This window comes from Protopterus annectens, chromosome 8.part0 (assembly GCF_019279795.1).
Source record: "Protopterus annectens isolate FY-2018-M chromosome 8.part0, PAN1.0, whole genome shotgun sequence".
NCBI lineage: Eukaryota > Metazoa > Chordata > Ceratodontiformes > Protopteridae > Protopterus > Protopterus annectens.
Genome location: NC_056741.1, coordinates 1,196,236,022 through 1,196,256,605, shown reverse-complemented (window position 1 = coordinate 1,196,256,605; position 20,584 = coordinate 1,196,236,022). Strand labels below are relative to the sequence as shown.

General features: G+C 44.5%; 1 protein-coding gene across 1 annotated transcript in view; it reads right to left on the bottom strand.

Annotated features, from left to right (window-relative positions):
- Nucleotides 1-20,584, bottom strand: part of TOMM40 (translocase of outer mitochondrial membrane 40) — a 278,102-nt gene that overhangs the window by 54,347 nt on the left and 203,171 nt on the right. Inside the window, exons 7-8 of the mRNA XM_044080684.1 lie at nucleotides 6,788-6,910; nucleotides 5,550-5,626 (exon numbers count right to left, since the gene is read on the bottom strand). Coding sequence (XP_043936619.1) covers nucleotides 5,550-5,626; nucleotides 6,788-6,910 — 200 coding nt within the window. The remainder of the gene's footprint in view (nucleotides 1-5,549; nucleotides 5,627-6,787; nucleotides 6,911-20,584) is intronic.

The window sequence follows — 20,584 nt, the reverse complement described above, 5'->3', positions numbered from 1 at the left end:
GTTCGAATGGGGGTGCCACCAACGCCTGTAGAACTAGGGTAAGGTCCCAAGGAGGGACAAAATCCTTAACCGGGGGACGTAAAAGAAAAGTACCTTTCAGAAAAGCTTTACACAATCTCAGAGAGGCCAGAGCAATCAGATTTTCACCAACATGAAAATTAGATGTGGCTGCCAGTTGTACTTTCACCGTAGAGGAACTAGCCCCTTGTTGGAAAATATAGGACAAAAACTCCAACACTGCAGGAACCGGGGCTGTAAATGGATCTAGGTTTCTCTGAGAAGCCCAAACAGAGAAGCGTTTCCATTTGCTGCGATAAACCTTCCTAGTGGAAGCTTTGTGGGATGCCACCAAAATATTCTTTACTGAAGATGACAGACCGGAAGCCCTAGCAATCAAGGGAACTGGAGCAACCAAGCCATCAGCATGAGGCTGCCCAGATCGGGCAGACTAATACCCGAGGGATGAGAGATGAGATCCAGGCAGGGATCCAGAATCTGTGGAGGAGTTAGAGCATGAGACCAGAGGAAGGGGAACCACACCTGATGAGGCCAGAACGGGGCAATGAGGATCACTTTGCACCCCAGTCAGCAAGCTTTCTGAAGAAACTTCGGAATGAGACGTAATGGGGGATAAGCATACAGTAACCCGGGAGGCCAAGCATGGACGACAGAGTCTCTGGGGGAGTACCCTGGTGAGGGGATCAGCAAAGAACTCGCTGCACTTCGCATTGGAAGGAGATGCGAAGAGACTGCAGCAAGGGTGACCCCATGCAAGGAAGATCTCCTCCGCTACTGACTGTTTCAGAGACCACTCGTATGGCATTTGAATAGCCCAACTCAGTCTTTCTGCTAAAATGCTGGCGCATCCCAGGATGTGCGATTGCCCACGCTCACACTCTCATGGCCTCACAGCAGAGAGGGTAAGATCTGGTTCCTCCTTGTTTGTTGATGTACCAGACAACAGACATGTTTGTCTGACTGAACTGCAATCGTCCACAGGGGAAGAACAGCATGGAAGGCTTGCAACGCTAAAAGCACTGCCCTCATCTCCAGAACATTGATGTGCAACCTGGTCTCGGTCTGGGACCATGTGCCTTGGACCATCCTCCCCAAAATTGCCCCCCCACCCGGGCTGGGAGGCGTCCGTGGTCACTGTGGCTTGGACTGGGGGGTGTTAAGAAGGGACGACCTGCCAAGATTTCCAGCGATTGGAGCCACTAAAGAAGTGAAATTTTGCAGGCTCTGCTGATTCGTATTGGATAGTCCATGGGGAGGTCTAACCAAGACCACTGAACTGCCAGGGTCAACTGAAGCACCCCCATGTGAAGGCACATACAGGGAAGGATTGAAATTGCTGCAGCCATGGAGCCTAGGGCTCAGAGAACATCGCTCGCCGTTGGCGTCCTGAAACAGAGGATCACTGAGACATGAGCCCGTAGGTTCTGGACCCTGTCCCGATTGAGAAAAACTTGCAATAGTAGAGTGTCCAGCCATGCCTCTATGAATTCCAAGGTCTGTGTCGGGTTCAAGCGGGACTTGGAGATGTTGATGGTAATCCCTAGATTGACTGCAAGATGCAGGAAGGAGTCTCTGGCCATGCAAAGTAGATACTTGGTGGCAGCAGCGAGGAGCCAATCATCTAGGTAAGGAAACACCTGAATTCCCTGAAGCCTCAGGTATGCTGCTATGACTGCCATAACCTTGGTAAACACCCTGGGGGCTGTGGTGAGACCAAAGGATAGGGCTTTGAACTTGAAATGATTGGCTCCCAGCCAGAAGCGAAGGAATCTCCTGGAGCTTCTGCAAATTTTTAAATGGTAGTAAGCGCCCTGGAGGTCTATCGAGCATATCCAGTCGCATTCTCGGAGGCAAGGTAGAATGGACTGCAAGGTGACCATCTGGAATTTGTGCTTGGCTACAGTCAGATTCAGGGTTGACTGGTCCAATATTGGCCTGAGGTCCCCCGTCTTTTTTGGCACTAAAAAGAACCTGGAGTAAACTAATCCAGACTGATCTGGGGGGAACGGCTCGATGGCCGGATTGTGAAGCAGCTTTGAAATTTTGTGCGCTGCTGCCTCCCTTTGAGCAGGTGGAACATCCGGAAGGTGCTTTGGTTGGACAGGTGGGGCAACAAACAGGATGGAGTATCCTCTAGATATAATTTGGAGCACCCAACAGTCCGTCGTAATGGTCTCCCAAAGCTGTTAGGTGCAATGACAATCTTCCCCAGACTGTCTTCAGAGTAGGAGTGTCGGGCAACCCCTCAGGGTTGCTGCGCGGGTCTGTCCGAGAATGTCTCCCTATACCCAAAGTTCCTCGGGCCCCCTCTGCCTCTGGGACGGCATCTGTCTTGTCCCCCTCTGTCTTTAGGGGGCAAGTTGTCCCGAGTGTCCTGGAAAAACTGAGTTTTTTGGAACCACATCTTCTTTTGCCCTCTCTGGATTCCTAAAAAAGGATCTTTGAGGGCTAGAGAAGCGGACTCCGACACAGAGTCTTCCCGACCTTCTTGCTCTGGACCAGGATGTCATGAACTGTCTTCCCGAACAGGGAGGAACCGTCAAAGGGAGCATTTGTGAATGACGCCTTGAAGGGGTCCGCGAATTGACAGAGTCTGAGCCAAGCATGCCGCCTCATAGCTAAACCGGTCCCAGCCGCCCTAGCCACTCCTTCCATGGCATGGAAAAGAAGATGCATAGACGTGTTCGAAACAGATTTCAGAGTCGACATTTTCACAGAGAACAGTCATTTGTCATCTGGGGGGGGCGATACAGCGAATTCCGTGACTAGGTCTCGCTGGAGTTGAATGACGTATGCCAAATAATTCAGCGCTCGTATAGAAAATGTTGCTGAAGAAAAGACTTGCTTCCCCAAACTGATCCACCACCCTAGACTCCTTGTCTGGAGAGTGGACCGAAGAACTTTCCTGAGCCAGTTCTCTCTTGGTGGCAGCTGCAACCACCATAGCATCCACCAGGAATCCCTTGTACCAGGCCTGTCTGTGGGAGGAGAAAGGATCCTGTCTAGGCGTTTGGGTATTGGATCTATGGTGTCAGGCTCCTTTCATGCCCGCGTGGTAATGAGATCCACTAATGGATCTGCAGGAGGGGACACCTAGGATGTAGATGGGCCCGTGCCAAAGGCCTCCAGGAATACTGACTCGTCCGTAGAGGATTTTGGGGCTGACCAACCTCCCCTCTGGTGGAGAATTTCCATGATGTCTCCAAAGGAGACATCCTCGGGAGGTGACCTGGGGGAACCCTGGGAACCCTAACCTTCATCCAAGTCAGTATCTTCTGTGAGGAACTCGTGGGGGGGTCCATCTGCCTTTTCCTTACACGAGTGCTTACGGGCAGCCTCCTCAGTGGGACTCGCTGAAGAGGGCTCATAAGTCACAGGGGGGGGGGTCCTGTAGCATGGCCTGTCCCTGGGACAAGTTGATGGGAGTCATGACCAAATCTACGGCAGCTTGGGTGGAGTCCAAGGCAATGGGCTGGGGGTCTCAATCCTTGGGAGAGGACCCTCTCCACCACGAAGGCCAAAGGAGAGTGCACCTCATTAGCAACCAACAAGGATGAAGCTTTCCCAGGCTCCATTGTGAGGATCGTGGCTGAGGCCAAGGTAGCCAGGGTTCCAAAGGAATGGCTTGGATCAGACAAAGTCTGAGCCGAAGACATCTACGTTCCCTCAGATTCGGCTCCCCGTTCTCGGCCCCAAGAGTTGCTCGGATCTGAACAAGTCTGATCCGAGGAACTCAAGGTAATTGCCAGCATTGAGGTTGGAGGGACCGTCGGCGCCGAACCCCCAGCTCTAAGGATCCTATCCATAAACTCCGAAACCACAGGTTGGATCAGGGAAGGAGAGTTTGGATGGAAGAAGGGCACAGAGGTCCTCTCTCAGACTGAAGAGGGGCCTGGCAAGACTCCCATTTCGATTTGGGTCCAAATGAACCTCCGCATCATCTTGTCCATGCCAAGCTCAGACAGACTCAGAGTCGACCTCGAAGAGGCAACAGAGTCTGATCTGGCTGGTCTGTGAGACGACCTCGAAGAAGGCCTCTGGTCCGAGGGTTCCGGGGAGAACCTCGGGGAATGGAGCTGAGGAAAGGTGGTCCTAACAACTTTAGTAGGTGGACTGGGAAATGACTCCCGCTCCGTGGACCATTTGTGGTGCCTTTCTGCTTTTTTCTCCTCGTCTCTCTTGTCCTTATCTTTATCCTTTGGTTTTGTCCCAGTCTCAGAAGGCTTAGAGGGAGGTTGAGTCCCAGCCTGAGGGGGGGGGGGGGTTGGTCTGCTACTGGAGCCGATGTCGAAGTCGTCAAATCCAATGCAGAAACTGGTAGCAGGCCCTTAAGCTACCAGTTTTGCCTTCCTTTCAACGCCCTAGGGTTGAACCCTGCACACACACACTACACGGCAAAGAAAGGTGGGGAACACCCAGGCAAATAACACACAGAGTGTTGCCATCAGCCGGTGAAAGCTTGTGGCCACACTGTGCATTTTTTAAATGTTGGTTTTGGCTGCTCGGCCATCACCACACACCACTCAGTAAAACTACACAGACACACACACACAGACAGACAGACACACACACACACAGACAGACACACACACACACAGACAGACAGACACACACAGACACACACACACACACAGAGACAGACACACAGACACACAGACACACAGACACAGACACACAGACACAGACACACAGACAGACACACACAGACAGACACACACAGACAGACACACACAGACAGACACACACAGACACAGACACAGACACAGACACAGACACAGACACAGACACAGACACACACACACACACACAAACACACACAAACACACACAAACACACACAAACACACACACAAACACACACACAAACACAAACACACACACACACACACACACACACACACACACACACACACACACACACACACACACACAAACACACACACACAAACACACACACACAAACACACACACACAAACACAACAAACGACAGTTAGGCCTACACTACCTCACAAATTCCCAACTTTTTAAACTACTATGTTTTTATTTTTTAAACAGAAAACCGACGAACGACGAAGGGGAGGAAAGGGATGATCAAAAAACGACTGCACTCACACTAAATATATACCAAAAAGTACCACTTACTACACCCAACTTGGAGCTATAAAGACCACGATCCGTACGCATGAAGCGGCAAACGAGATCCTGAGGGAAGGTAGGAGATGTGAGGGATTATAGGTAAAGGGAGGAGCTTGGAGCAGATGCTTGAAAAATGTTGCCGGCTCGGATCCGATATGGATCCGAATACCCACAGGTTGCAGATAAATTAAGTACTTCAGATTAACCGTTCACTTGGTTTTAGATTGGCCTTACCCATCCTATGATCAATAGTTATACATTACTCCTAATGAGAAGAACTAGTGATACATCTGTGGTATGATCCTAAGTGGATTTTTGTTTAGTATGAACACCTAAATATGAGATAGGTAAAGTTAAGTTATGCTTCACAACAATAGAAAAGCACGAGGATCTACCTGTTCACTTGCTTTATGGTAGTATGAAGCATGAGCTCCAGCTTGTCCTAATGTCACCGTTGCAATCCAGTCTTTGGCTGGAAAAGATAGGGAAAGGTTAACATTAGCAACTGAAAATAAAGAACAAATTAAACAACAACTAGTGTTAATAAGCAGCTCCTAAAATTACAGTAAAAAGCACACCTCAAGAATAAAAAACATGCAATAATGTGAAAAAATTAACAGCAAAGTGACATAAAATAAACAAAATCTATTTCTTTACCCTGCCTTTTATGACAGCTAGAATCTTGATGCAATCAGAGTACCCACAAACCACTCAACTCCCTTTTGAAATGCATGTGCTTATTAAATACATCCCTGAATCTTCTCAAATGTCTTACTTCACACATGGACATGCCACTAGTATACAATACCCAAATAACCAAAAGCACACTGAAGTACAACGTAGCTAAAATCACACTGCTTGCAGACGCTCCCATCTAAACAGTTGGATTTTATAGATTTTATCCTTCTGATTCAAAGCTACCCACCTCTTTATGCCTTAGTCCTCACTAATGAAGGAAATAAAATTAATGCCAGTGCAAGTGACAAATTCAGATAACTGCTCAGCACTGTTCTTTTCACACAACTCCTTCCCCCAGTTCTACACAATTATCATCACAGTTGCATCCAACATCTAGGACATGCCAGGTCCATCCCAAATTCAAAATGCCTGCAAGGAACTTTCTCAGCTACCATACTACAACAGGAATGCCAATATTCAAGCACCATTCACTCCATTAAATGGCAATAACAACCAGCTTTACAGATGACACACAATGTGTCAGCAACACAGGCATAAAAACAAAGTCCTCACCAAATCAAAGCAAGGGAAAAAAAAAAAAACATGCATCCCAGAATTGCTCCACACCAATATACAGAAAGATAAATAAGAGGAGATCTTCCTAAAATGCCACAGACAAGCAGCTATTCAAAATTACTACGTGGCAAGACAAGACCACACAACCTCCAAAAAGCAAATGTCATTCCAGCAATTTGCATAAATTAAGCCAAAACAGCATGAAAGAAGACTACAGACTCCTTTATCCTTCCATGTAATACATGTAACACAACCAGATGAGCTGAAGCAGGTTTTGACAATACACTACATCAAATGTTAAATGCAGTCTCAGAGCATCTACCACATAAAAATTCAAGTCTGCACTTGTATATTTGCCTTTAAATCCCGGACTGTATACCTGTGTATTTGCCAGCCAAAGACATAACAGTGCCTTCTTCTCCTGGCCTGCGATGATATACCAGCTCCCCTCCCAGTGCCAGGCTTGGAGTGATGCTCTGCAGATAGTGTGCCACAATGATACCTGAAATAAAATGAAACGCTGAGTGAAATAAACCATAGGCTGAAAGGCAAAAAATAGAAGTTATGTTCTTACCATAACGTTCCATGTTAGTTGTCTTCTTCTCGCCTTCTTCTTGCTGGATGGGTTCGGAGCCGACCTCGGCTCCGACTCGGCCACTCTAAAGCTCGAGAGTTGGTTCCACCGGCTCGAGGCTCCCCTTATATCCCACAATGCTAGGCGAGAGTTACCTCAGATCTCGTTTGTAAGCTAACCCCAGCTTATAACAGAAACAGTATAACTGTGAAAACAGAATCCACCTCTAACAACAGGAAGAAGAAGGGTGACCTACATCCTGAAACAAGAAATATGCATAATAGCATATAGCTAAGAAAGAGGTGGTAGAAAGAGAGGTCACGATCACAACTCCTCTAGGTCTGTCCAGGCCAGGGGGAAGGAGGGTGGGACGCAAGAAGAAGGCGAAGAAGACAACTAACATGGAACGTTAGGGTAAGAACATAACTTCTTTAGGTTAAGTTGTCTATCTCGCCTTCATTCTTGCTGGATGGGACCGCGTCCCTAGCACCTTGTCCCGGGTGGCCTAACGGAACAGACTCCTGAGAACAGTGGAACCAAAATTAGCTCTATGCCTAGAAGCTAAATCCAACTTATAATGGGAAATAAAAGTGTGAGGAGTAGCCCAAGTAGCCGCTGCACAAATGGTGTCAATAGGCAGTCTGTCTTGGAAGGCTAGAGAAGTAGCCAAAGCTCTGGTGGAATGGGCTTTAGGCTTATTAGGCAGTTTTTGTGTCTAATCTCATAAACAAGGGTAATCAGAGATGTTAGCCATCTGGATAAAGATACCTTTGAAACTGGAAGTCCCTTTCTGCTTTCCGCATAGGAGACAAACAGCTGATCAGATTTTCTGAATTGTTTCGTCCTGTCCAAGTAGTACCTTAATTGACGATGAACATCCAGACAGTGTAATTTTGTTCAGACCTATTTGAATACTCCGGGAAAAAGACAGGGAGGTCAATGCATTGGTTTAGATTTGATGTTGAAACCACCTTAGGCAAAAAGGACGGGTTAGTTCGTAAGGAAACTCTGTCCTTATGGAACACAAGGTAAGGAGAACGACAACTGAGTGCTTGAAGTTCTGAAATTCTTCTAGCTGATGTGATAGCCACCAGAAAGAGAGTTTTCCATGATAATAACTTTAAGGAACATGAAGCTGCAGGTTCGAAAGGGGAAAGAATCAAAGAAGCAAGAACTAAATTTAGGTCCCAAGGAGAAGGAGGATTTCTTACAGGAGGTCTGAGAAGAAAAACTCCTTTCAAAAAGGCTTTGCAGAGTTTGTGGGACATTAGGGCGGATTCAGAAATACCCACATGGAAATTAGAAATAGCTGCCAATTGAACCTTAAGAGTAGATGGAGATGAACCTGCATGGAAGAGTTCAGCAAGAAAATCGAGGACTAGTTGGATGGAAGCGGTGAAAGGATCTATGTCCTTTCCTTGTGCCCAATATGAAAATCGTTTCCACTTACTCAAATAAATCTTTCGAGTGGAAGATTTATGGGAAGCTATCAAAATATCTCTAACAGAGTGAGATAATTGAGGAAGCCTGGCTACGGTTGGAAGTGGAGGAACCAAGCAGTGAGGCTCAGAGAGGGGAGGGAGCGATGAAACTGACCCGACTGATGGATCAAAAGATCTGGAACTAGGTCCAGATTCCACGGTCGCTCCAAAAGAAATCGATGCAGAAAGGGGAACCACACTTGTCGAGGCCAGTAAGGAGCAATGAGGATCAATGAGGCCTTCTGAGCGATAGCTTTCTGTATTACTTGAGAGATCAGTGGGAAAGGGGGAAATGCATACAGAAGTCCCCGGGGCCAAACTTGGACTAGCGCGTCCCTGCTGGGTTGGCCTGGTAAAGGGAATAGAGTGAAGTATTCTCTGCACTTGGTGTTTTGGGGAGTAGCAAAAGATCGCAGCAAGGCTGACCCCACTTGAGAAAAATCTCTCTCACTACAGAGTCTTTCAGAGACCACTCGTGAGGCATGAGAACAGCTCTGCTCAACTTGTCCGCAATGTGATTGGACTTCCCGGGGATGTGCGTTGCTATCAGAAAACGCTGAGAAGAAATCGCCCATTGCCACAGTCTGAGTGCTTCTCGACACAGGGGTATGATCTGGTTCCGCCTTGTTTGTTGATGTACCACACTACAGACATATTGTCTGTCTGGATTGCAATCGTTCCCAAGGGAAGAGAGTGTTGAAGGGCTTGCAACGCTAAAAGCACTGCTCTCATCTCCAGAACATTTATGTGCAAGTGGCATTCGTTTGGTTGCCATGTGCCCTGGACTGTCCTGCCCTGATAATGCCCCCCCCACCCGATCAGGGAGGCATCCGTTGTCAGAGTAGTAACCGGAGGAGGTGGAACAAATGGTCTCCCCAACAGGAGCTGGGGGGAAGACATCCACCACATGAGATGCTTTTTGCACGCTTGCGTGATCATAATGGTGTGAGACATTGGAAGTTCCTGGTATGACCATTGAGAAAAGAGCATCCACTGAAGGATCCGCATGTGGTATCTGGCCAATGGAAGGAGGGGTATGGCCGCTGCCATGATTCCCAACACCTTTAGAACTAACCTGGCTCTGGCTCTGTTGTTGTTGAGAAGTAGTGATACCAATTTTTGAATGTCTGATATCCTTTGGTTCGTTAGTGTTGCAGACATGTTTACAGTATCTAATTTTGCGCCTATGTAGGTAATAGTACGACAAGGCGACAAAACAGACTTAACGCAATATATTGAGATACCCAGTTTTTGAAAGGCGAAAAGTGTAATCTCTGGCCATCAGAAGGAGATGCTTGGTGGGAGCTGTGAGGAGCCAGTCGTCCAAATATGGAAACACCTGGAATCCTTGTCGTCTCAGGTGAGAAGCTACCACTGCCATGCATTTGGTAAACACCCGGGGGGCAGTGGTGAGACCAAAGGGCAGGGCCCTGAATTGAAAATGACTGGTTCCCAGCCTGAAGCGGAGGAATCTTCTGGAGCGTCTGTTCATTTTTATGTGATAGTACGCATCCTGAAGGTCTATAGAGCACATCCAGTTTCCTTTTCCCAATAGGGGAAGAATGGATTGCAGCGTGACCATCCGAAATCTTGTTTTCTTGACCGATCTGTTCAAGATACTGAGATCCAAAATTGGTCTCCAGTCCCCTGTTTTCTTTGGAACTAAAAGAACCTTGAGTAGATTCCGGATCCTAGTTGGTCTGCTGGCACTGGCTGAATAGCTCTTTTGCAAGCAGTTTTGAAATTTCCAAAGCTGCTATATCCCTTTGCGCGGGTGGGACATCTGGAAGGGATGTTCTTGACTGATTTGGAAAAGCGAAGAAAGGGAATAGAATAACCTTCGGAAATGATGGACTGTACCCATTTGTCTTGTGTCAAGGATAGCCAGGCTTCTGGGTACAGTGACAATCTTCCCCCGACTGCCTCCGAAGATGGGCAGTCGGGCAACACCTCAGGGATGCTGAAAGGGCTTATCGGAGGACGTTTCTCGATTGCCCTGGTTCTGCGGACCCCCTCTGCCTCTAGGGCGACGTCTACCATTGTTGTTCCCCCCTCTGCCTCTGGCGGGGAACCGACTCTGTGCGTCAGGCGAAGTCCCTTGGGATTGTTTACGGAACCACATCTTTCCCCCCTTCTGGCCTTTGGGGTAAGGCCTAGAAGGAGTAGAAAAACGGACTCCGACGGCAGAAAGGGTCTTGCCATCAGTCTCGCACCTAGTCAGGGTTTCTTTCACTTGTGGACCAAAAAGAGATGATCCATCAAAAGGGGAGTTCGTGAAAGACGTCTTGAAAGGTTCCGCAAAATTGCATAGCCGCATCCAGGCGTGCCTACGTAAGGCTACCCCTGTTCCTGCGGCTCTGCTCGCTCCATCGGCCGCATAAGAGAGGAGGCGCATGGAGGAGTTGGAAATAGAATTAAGGATAGCCAGCTGCGTGTTCATTTTCTCTTGGAAACCCGCAGCTGTAGGGTCCTTCAGCATTTCACTCGCTTCTTTGATCAAGTCCCTTTGAAGACGAGTGAAATGGCACAGGTAATTCAGCGAACGCATAGTGAATGTCGCTGAGGAGAACATCCGCTTCCCGTACCTATCCATGGACCTAGATTCCTTGTTAGGTGGATGGACAGGCACTGAAGGATCAGCCAGTTCCTTCTTTGTGGCGGCAGCTACCACCATAGCATCCACAGAGACTCCTTTTGATAAAAATTCCTTGTCTGATGGAGCTGTGATGAATTTGGAGGGTCTCCTGGGAGTGGGGTCCACTGAATCAGGAGCCGTCCATGCCTTTTAGCAACCACCTGCATGAGGGGGTCAAGGGGGAGACCGAGGAGCTGGAAGCACGAGAGCCAAATGCCTCAAGATACACAGATTCGTCCTCCGAAGGGTTGAGGGCTGGCCAATTTCCCTCTGTTTAAGGATCTCCAGAATGTCTGCAAATGAGACATCTTCAGAAGGGGAACGGGGGGAACCCTCAGAATCATCCAGATCTGTGTCGGAAGTGATAGACTCAGGTGAGTCAATGTGCTTCCTCTTGCACTTCCTCTTCCGAGGGGGCTCTTCTGCCAAATCAGGAGAGGCCTCGGAAGAGGATGAAATCCCCAAAGGGAGCTCCTGAGGAGTTGGCTCTCTGCGGTCCGGGATGAGGGAGTGAGTCGACTTACCCTGAGGCAGTATAGAGGGAGGGGCTGACGGAGCCGACTGTGGAGTAGAGCCAGGCTCTAACACACTCCGCATGACCTCGAAAGCACCCCTGTCAGGCAGAGCCAGAGGTCCCCGCTCCGAGGAGCTAAGGACCCCCCTCGGCACCGACAGTGATGGTTCCGAGGCCGATGTCGGAGCCGAACTCACCAGCGCCGAAGCACCGAGAGGGAGAGGGGGGTCGGACAAGGGTCCGATGCCACTCACCCCCTCGAGCCGACGAGGGAAGTCCGGCGCCGAGATTCCTCCATGGAAGAAAACGGAGCCGACGACGGGGCCGAAGACAATTGTCTCGGCTCCGAGGTGACCACAGTCTCGGTTCCGACACGACCCGGCTCCGAACTCAAGAGAGTCGAAGGAGGAAAGAGTTGATGGACCGGGGCAGGCACCGACTGATGAGTCGGGCTCTGAAGCATCTGGGCTAGTGCCTCAGACTTGAGTAGTCGACTCACCACCCTCTGAAGGTCATGATCGGACAGCCTCGATGACCTAGAGGAATGAGACCTTTGGCTCCGTTCAGACAGCAGGGGAGATCCTGGAGCCGAATGAACGGAGCCAAGAGAAGGTGACCTAGACCTCTTTCTGGTTGTCGGCTCCGAAGATCTTGTCGGAGCCGACACGGGTACCTCGATAACCTCGGCTCCGGCCGGAGCCGAGGAAGCCACAGAAACTGTGGACTGAGTCTTATCGGCTCCAGCCGGAGCCGATAAAGGCAAAGGTTGAACAACCTGAGGTCTCGGCTCAGAAGCCGGAGCCGAAGACCTCGATGCCTTGGAGGGCTTCCCTGTTGAGACAGACAGGGAATCCTCAGGCTTCAACAAGCCTCTCAGAATAAGCTTGTTTTTTCTTTCCTGCAGGACCCTGGGGCTGAAGCCATGGCAAACAGCACAGGAGTCCTGCAGGTGCAAAGGCCCCAGACAATAGACACAAGAAGTGTGAGCGTCTGTCAGACATTTTCTGACAGCACGCATCACACTTCTTGAATCCGGAGACCTTTGCTTCTTTAGACATAGCCTAACTGGTGAACACAAACACACACTCAAACACACCAGTTATACCCTGTCAAAATAATTACTTTAGTAAAAATACTAAAAAATAAAGTACAATAAACAGTAGCTTAAACTACACAAACACTCCCTAGGGAAGGGAAGGCCCAAGGCCCAAGGGAAGAACTAAAAGTTCTTTTAAACAAAAAACGGGAAAAAATTAGGTCGGGGATAAAGTTCAATGAACTACACTAATTTGATAATAATTAAACTAAAAAAGGGGTAAAAAGAGTAACTTTTAATAGAAAAAGCTTAAACTCACCAGGAACCGGTAGAACAACCAACCTCGAAGCTGTAGCGGCAAACGAGATCTGGGGTAACTCTCGCCTAGCATTGTGGGATATAAGGGGAGCCTCGAGCCGGTGGAACCAACTCTCGAGCTTTAGAGTGGCCGAGTCGGAGCCGAGGTCGGCTCCGAACCCATCCAGCAAGAATGAAGGCGAGATAGACAACTTAACATTAAGGGTTTACAACTTATAAAACTGAAAAGTAAAAGCATACAAATGTCACCCAGTAAACAAGAATTTTTCAGAAATTTGCCAAGAGTGCATGAAGGTATAACTTGATTACTTAACTTTAAAAGTGGTTTGCACTACATACAATAATCAAAAGGCAATAATGCTGCCAACACATGTATTTAAAATGTTAATTTGGCCAACACATTTTCAAAGACTGAACAATGGTTTAGTGTTAATAAACCTAATGCAGACAGCATTAGTAGTAATGAAACCAAAATATGAGTTTTAAAATGGAATAAAAAAAATACTCCCAGTTCACTTCTTGTAAAAAAAAAAAAAAAAAAAAAAAAGGTAATGTATTCTTTAACAATATTACACTTACTTAAAGACAGGAAAATCACTTCTTAAGAACACAAACCTGACAATGAAAGAAGAAATGTAAAGAATGCTCTAATGAAGTGACAAGTCTCCTATGCAGGAGTGGCCCTAGGTCAACTGGTGCCTTAGGCAAAAGGACTCCACGGCACCCCCCACCACATTACCTGGTGCCCCCATCCTGGTCTACCTATACCAAATAAATACTGGAAAAGCGCTCCTGCTAGACCAGTGCCCTAGGCGCCCGCCTAGTTGGCCTATGCCTAAGGCCGGCTATGCTCCTATGGATAGAACATGTGGGGATTAATTTCACAATCTGTTCTACAATAATGAATTGCTGTAAATGCACTTAACAAATTACAATATGTACTACCGCGGTGGTGGTGCTGCGGTAGCATTGTTACCTCACAGTAAGACGCTGTCCGGTTCGATTCTCAGTTAGAGTGTCTTCTGTATGGAAACATGTGTGAATGGACATACCTTCGTTGAAGGCTGTGCATCAGGGCTGGTAACTCGGCACGTAAAAATAAACTACCAATCATTAGCAGACCGGAGTTCCGCTGTGGCAACCCCTAACCGGGAAAAGCCGAAAGATGCAACAACTACTGTATTCACAAGACACACTTATAACTGTAATATGCATGTTGCTACTAGTTAGGTTTAATATAAATTTCGTGGAAGGCAGGTATAAGAGACCACCACCCAAATATTCAGAACAGAGCGAAAGCTACTATCTGATATGCAATAAAAATGCCTAGAACAAAGACTTATGTAAAGTAACAACTTTGGTATCACTGGTGAATACTAGACCACCCAGAGATATTCAGAGGCCTGACACCACAGGGAGAAGGCCTCACAGTTTCTGGGCAGTACTGTAATTTCCTACCACCACCCACTCTGGACAGTATTACTACTCTTATGAAATAATGCAAAAGCACAATATTTTATTTTAACATTTGTGTCACAATACAGATTTTCTACATTTTATTTTTACATACTAAATGCTTTGCAAAAGTCATGCTAAGAGAAAGGAAGGAAGAAATAGGATGGGGAAATGGACTATCTGAGGAAAATCTAATGAAAAAATTCCTAGGTAAAGATGATTAACAGTATTCTGAATTACCATTTAACAACACTGACATAATTAATATGCAAAAAATAAAGTGAACTGTAATAAATGCTGCCCTAATTTAATATTTTTGTCCACTGGAAGTAGTAGAACTTTATGGAATGTTCAGTGTTATTAAATTTTTGTGGTCTTCGCCAGTGGTTTCCAGAAATTTTCTAATTAACTTTCTCATTTATATCCTGACTGTAATTTGCTGATTTATGTTTTCTAGCTGTCTGAAACTGATGAAGTTGATAGAAATTTTTTTTGCCTTTCTGTTCTTCCTTGTGTCAGCTATAAATGTTTTGCAGTGAAGATAATCTTTTTTTCTTTTTTGTAATTTTGTTAAAACAGTGGTGTTTGCCAGATTGTTTTTTACTCTTATTTTTCATTTCTTCTTCTGATAAATGGTTAATCTTTCTCGCTTCCGACATAGTGATGTCATACCGCTAATGACATTTGATTAGCTGTTCTGTTCCTTTCTTATAACTGGGAAAAAATTAAATTTTTTACTTTAATTTCATCTTTTTTTTTTTTTCAGTGTTATGTGGATACTTCACTTTATGTCCACTAGATGTCCACATTGTCAGAAATGCTTCATGTACTACTAATTACAGGGGAAAAAAGCACCAAGTGTTTTGTCAGCTTTGAAATCAGTAAAGCACTTAGAAAGCACTGTTGTAAAGACAGTGTGAGAGAGTCTGTTATGTTACAAAAAAAAGTCATGGACACAACCGGCACAGACAGCAAGCAGAAACAAATCTTTTTTTTTTTTTTTTTTTTTTAATTCTGCCATTGTCGTTTGCTAGTCAGTAATGGCAGGTTTAGTTTAGAGTTTTTTTTTTAATTGCATATGTGTAGTTTAAAGTGGTCTGGCTCCATCATTGCTGTGTGTTTTTTTCTTCCATCATTTCAGAGTCAAGGAAATGCAAATGGAGCTAGAATGGAGTTTCAGTATTTAAGGTTAGTAGGTCATAAAACAGATCATGAACAGTACAACTAGTGTCAGTGGTACTATTCAGAGTTGCATGCTTGAGTGTTTTTTCTTTCTGTCTTGACTTTCATTTACGTTTTTATGTTAAGACAGTATGACTTATGAGCAGAGCTTTATCTGTAGTAAACACAGGGATTGCTTCCTTTCTGTCTGTCTCATGGTAACTGGGTCATATATGCCAAGAGAAAGTGTACTTTTATTTTTAACCAGGGACATCCCAAACTTATACATGCTGCTGTGCCAATTGCTTTCTTCTTTTTAATTTGCCCACTTTCTAACTATATACACAGTAAATGCAAAAAATGGAACTATCCAAAAAAAAAAAAGTGTTTTTCTTACTATACAGCAATGTCAGTCCACACCATATGAGGTGGGAATGTGCATAACTGTTATTTATTTTCAGTTACCTTGCAGTCAAACCAAACTACATGGTCATGTGAAAGGCTGGTTTGTACCCCAAAAAGTCTGGAGCTAAGACGCATAAGATGATTAAGTGCAAGACTAAACTGCATTACAAATGTGTGTGCAAATTCTCATTCTTTTCAAGTGTCTCATATTAGACTCACAGATTCATGGTGTTTCTTTTCTATATCTACAGCCTACCAACCTCATGAATAACAATGTATAACAAAATATTACCAATGACAAACTGCGTCTGCCTAGTTAAGACAGGTTTAATATAGTTCCCATACTAATATGACAAGCCCAACAAATTCCACTGTTCAGAAACTGGCAAGATGAGACACCCATAAAGACAATTTGCTTATAACCTTGTACAAAACATCTTGTTCTCATATGGCAACATTTCACCTATTAATAATTTGTCGCAGTTTTATTTAGCTTTTCTAGTACAGAGAATTTAACACTAGACAAGGACAACTCAGGTCCACCAACCTTGCTCCTTAATTCTTCCACATGAAAAAATACTAGTCTAAATACTTGCCTAATTATGTAGTGCATCTCATTTTGAGGAGTCTTGACAAACAGACACTGTTTTGGGGAGCAGGCAGATAGCTGAGTACGGATTTTACAGACTACAGAGTTGTCAGTCATGTTGTGCTTGTGCGGCTATACTGACTTAAGGTGAAGCGACTCAAGAGTAAAAGAAAAAATGAAACTGCCATAAAAACAAACTCTTCTTGGTACTCTGAAGTTGTATGGCTCTGTATTTGTTAAATTTAGAACATACTAAAAATAAAATATGTTACACAACCACCTCGGTTCCAATGCTACTGCTACACCTGTAGAACCTGAGAGCTGGAAAGCTCACCTATCTACTTATTTACTATGTGACTACAAATTTTGAAAACTTTATTTTTTAATAGATTACATTAATGTGAGCAAGTTCTACAGCTAGCAGTTGCATTTTTTAGTGCAAATAGATATCTGGAGGTGCAAGGGGCGATGACAGCTTGTAAAAATGTTTTGCTTGTTAGGTTGAGCATTTAGATGTTAATTTTTCCGATTAATGGAATTTTGATCAGTTAAAGTAATTAAAAGTTATGATTTACAGTTTCAATACAATGACACCCAATGAATTATTTTTATTATGAAGCCAATCTACTCTACAAATCCCACCTTAATTTCAAGACATAATTTTGTCATCATTTACTTTCAAATATGTCTGCTTACTCTTGTGCAATTCATTTAAAGCTATAATGTCCTTGCACTCCCAAAATTTCTCAGCAGTATGTATTGATTTAAGCTTTCTACACAAGATACACTTAAAGCATTTTGTTGATCCTTCTCTTGAGACGTCTCAGCTTTACCTCCATTCATGTAAAAGATGGAGCTGCCATGTGGCTAAAAATACTCAATTTCCCTCCAGCCTTGCCTCTTAATTCTCTGAGATGTGAATTTAAAACTTAATTGCATTACATTTAACCTACTATAGAGCACACCATTTCTAGTGCTTGATTTTATCCACAAATCAGCTTTTGCATATCTTTGCTTCCTCTGAAGAAACCAAATTTTCCCCTTAGTCCCTCCATAAAGTGTCATTTACATATAAAAAAAAGATAACACACATGCAGTCCAGTGAAGCCCCACTAGTAACTCCTCTTTCCTCAGTTGCCCACTTTACTGCAACACAGAGGTACACTGGCTGCAGCAAAGCTTGTATAATTTTTTTTTGTACATTTGTTTAAAAGGGTAACAACCTTTATCTTACCTTTGAATAATTAATCCAATTACTCAAGACTGCATTGACTAAAGATGATGAAACTAAAACAATAAGATCTTCATCTAGAGAGTTCTTAAACTCTCCTGGTCAGGAATTCTACAACAAATACTATAAACTCATAGCATCTCAGTCAAGAACTATTACGTTTTTTTATTTTTATCTTTTTGTTCTAATTACTGTAAGCATTTGCATATACTGTATATAGTTTATTATTATTAAAATGTTTGTTATACATTATTTCAACCTGAAATATTAATGCACATTTTCTTCAGAAAAAAAGGTAGAATACTAATCCCTCTGGATTTTCAGGCTCAGCCCAGGTGTAAAATTACACACAAGAAAATAAACAGAGGGAAAACAAATCATTCACATTTATATAAATACTGTTTGTGCCAAGTTAAAAGACCATTCCATCCATCAAAGATGAAGAGTACAGTAGTATGAACAAAGATAAGAGGCAATTCCATATTTTAGATTAGAAAAGAACAAATACATTTCTTGAAAGGCAAGGGCAACAAAGCTTTGGTAAAGTTGAATAGCAAGATTTTCACAAAGAACTGCAGAATTATATTTTGAAATATAAAAAAAATATTATTTTGAAATAATGTAAAAAAAGAACAGCGTTTTCAGTACAGTCGTTTTGATGTGTACGGCATAGGCAGGAAGACCTAAATGGTACTGTGTTGAAGCATTGCATTTTGATTACTTATGGAAACATTTTCCTAAAATTTTCCAGAATATCTGGAATGAAATGGTGTCAGTTATGTGTTTATGGATGGCTTCCCAGAATTTTAGGGGGAATTATGGGTGAAGGAATGTACTGTAACCAAAGTTTGGTGTACGGGTTAAGGAACATGGGGCTGGAGGCAGACAAGAGACCTGACATCCTATAGTGCCGTATGAGTCTGCTGGAGAAGAGGACGAAGCATTATAATTTGACGGATTTGAATATCACTGACCCAAGGAGGAGGGTGATTCCTTGAGGAGTGGAAAGCCACTGGGCTTTGGCAAGGGTGAAACAGAGATTCTTGGGGAAACAGTGTTACAAATCTGTAGATATTAATACTGCTGGAGGTTTTTTGGAGCACAGATAGGTTCTTCTCGGACATGGAGGCAATTAAGGGGAAAATGTATTCTAGCAGAAAGGAGGGGGGCACTTTTGCCTTTGTTGGTTCTGCCTTGGGGGAACAGGAAATTAAAATGTTTCCTGGACCAGAAAAAGAAAGAGAGTTTGTTTACTTGTGCTTTGGTTACTTGGATGCAATGGCAGACATTTAAAGAGTCCAGCTTCAGTCCTAGATATATGCACACATCTATGCTTTCAAAGGTTTTTTGTTAGAGTGTGATGCACCAACTGGAGGTGTTCTGAACAGCACGGTTTAATTTTAGGATTGAAAATTTTATGCTAGAGAAAAGTCATTGGTTAAGATTTGTAAGACCTACCTGGAGGAAATCAGAGATGCTTGAAGGGGTGGGGCCACAGAGCAGTGGTTATTAATGGTAGGAAGTTGACTACAAAGGTTATGAATGGAGAAGGGGTTGTTCGTAATGAAAAGACCAAGGAGGAAGTAGTTATTAGACAAGTGGTTGGGGATGTCAAGGTTTTCATCAACTGGGAGTGCCCAAGATTAGAAAGCAGGTTTTTGTATTTGGACAGATTATTTTGGGGTTACAGGCTATAAAGAATAGTTGTGCAAGAACTTACCATAACCACAGATGTCCTTCTCTTCTATATTGCAGTATTCATAACCTTAGGGAGTTTCTGCCTTCAGCACCGGACATTCGGCCAGTATACCAAAGTTTTAGAAGCAGGGGTACATGCAACGTTGCATGCAAGGGCCATACTGACGTTGGCTAACTGTGACGTCTGCACGTACCCAACTCAGAAATTGGCTGGTCACCAACTCAAAAATTGGCTGCCACATAGAGAGACCGACCCCAGGAGCAGGAGGAAAGAACCCAAGATCAAGTCCCCCAGGCACACCAAAACAGTGTAATAAATATGTCCAAAAAAACCAGGGGGGAGGTGGGTAGGATTGAATACTGCAACATGGAAGAGAAGGACATCTATTGGTTATGGTAAGTTCTTGCACAACTATTCTATGTCCTTCTATTCTCATGTTGCAGTATTCATAACCTTAGGGTGAGCACCACAGCTATCTAGGAAGTTGCATGGGAGGTAGGTAGGGGAGCAGAGTCAATGAAACCCGCTAGGATAAACCTAGCAAACCCTGCAATAGCCCTGGAGATCAGATCTAATTTGTAATGTTGGTTAAAGGTATGTACAGAAGACCATGGTGCAACCTCTAGAACAGCAATGTAAATCAATGCCCTTGAAGAAAGCTGCTGAGGAGGAAGCTGCTCTGGTGGAATGGGCTTTGACAGGTGAACTCAGTTGCTTTCCATAAAGAAACAGCAAAAGGCTATTGCCTTAGAAATCCAAGAGGCAAGTGTGTGTTTAGACACTGCCTTGCCAAGAGTTCTAGGATGGAAGGAGACAAAAAGCTGGTCAGACTGTCTAACAGATTTTATCTTATCTAAGTAGAACCTCAATTGCCTATGAACATTCAGGGAATGCAAAGCCCCTTCTGAGGAGTTCTGTGGCTGAGGGTAAAAGACAGGTAGATTAATGGTCTGGTTTAAGGAAATTTCATTAACTACATTAAGCGTGAATGAAGGGTTAGTTCTGAGATAAACCTTATCTTTATGAAAAATAGGATAGGGAGGAGAAGCCATAAGGGCTTGGATCTCAGAGACCCTCC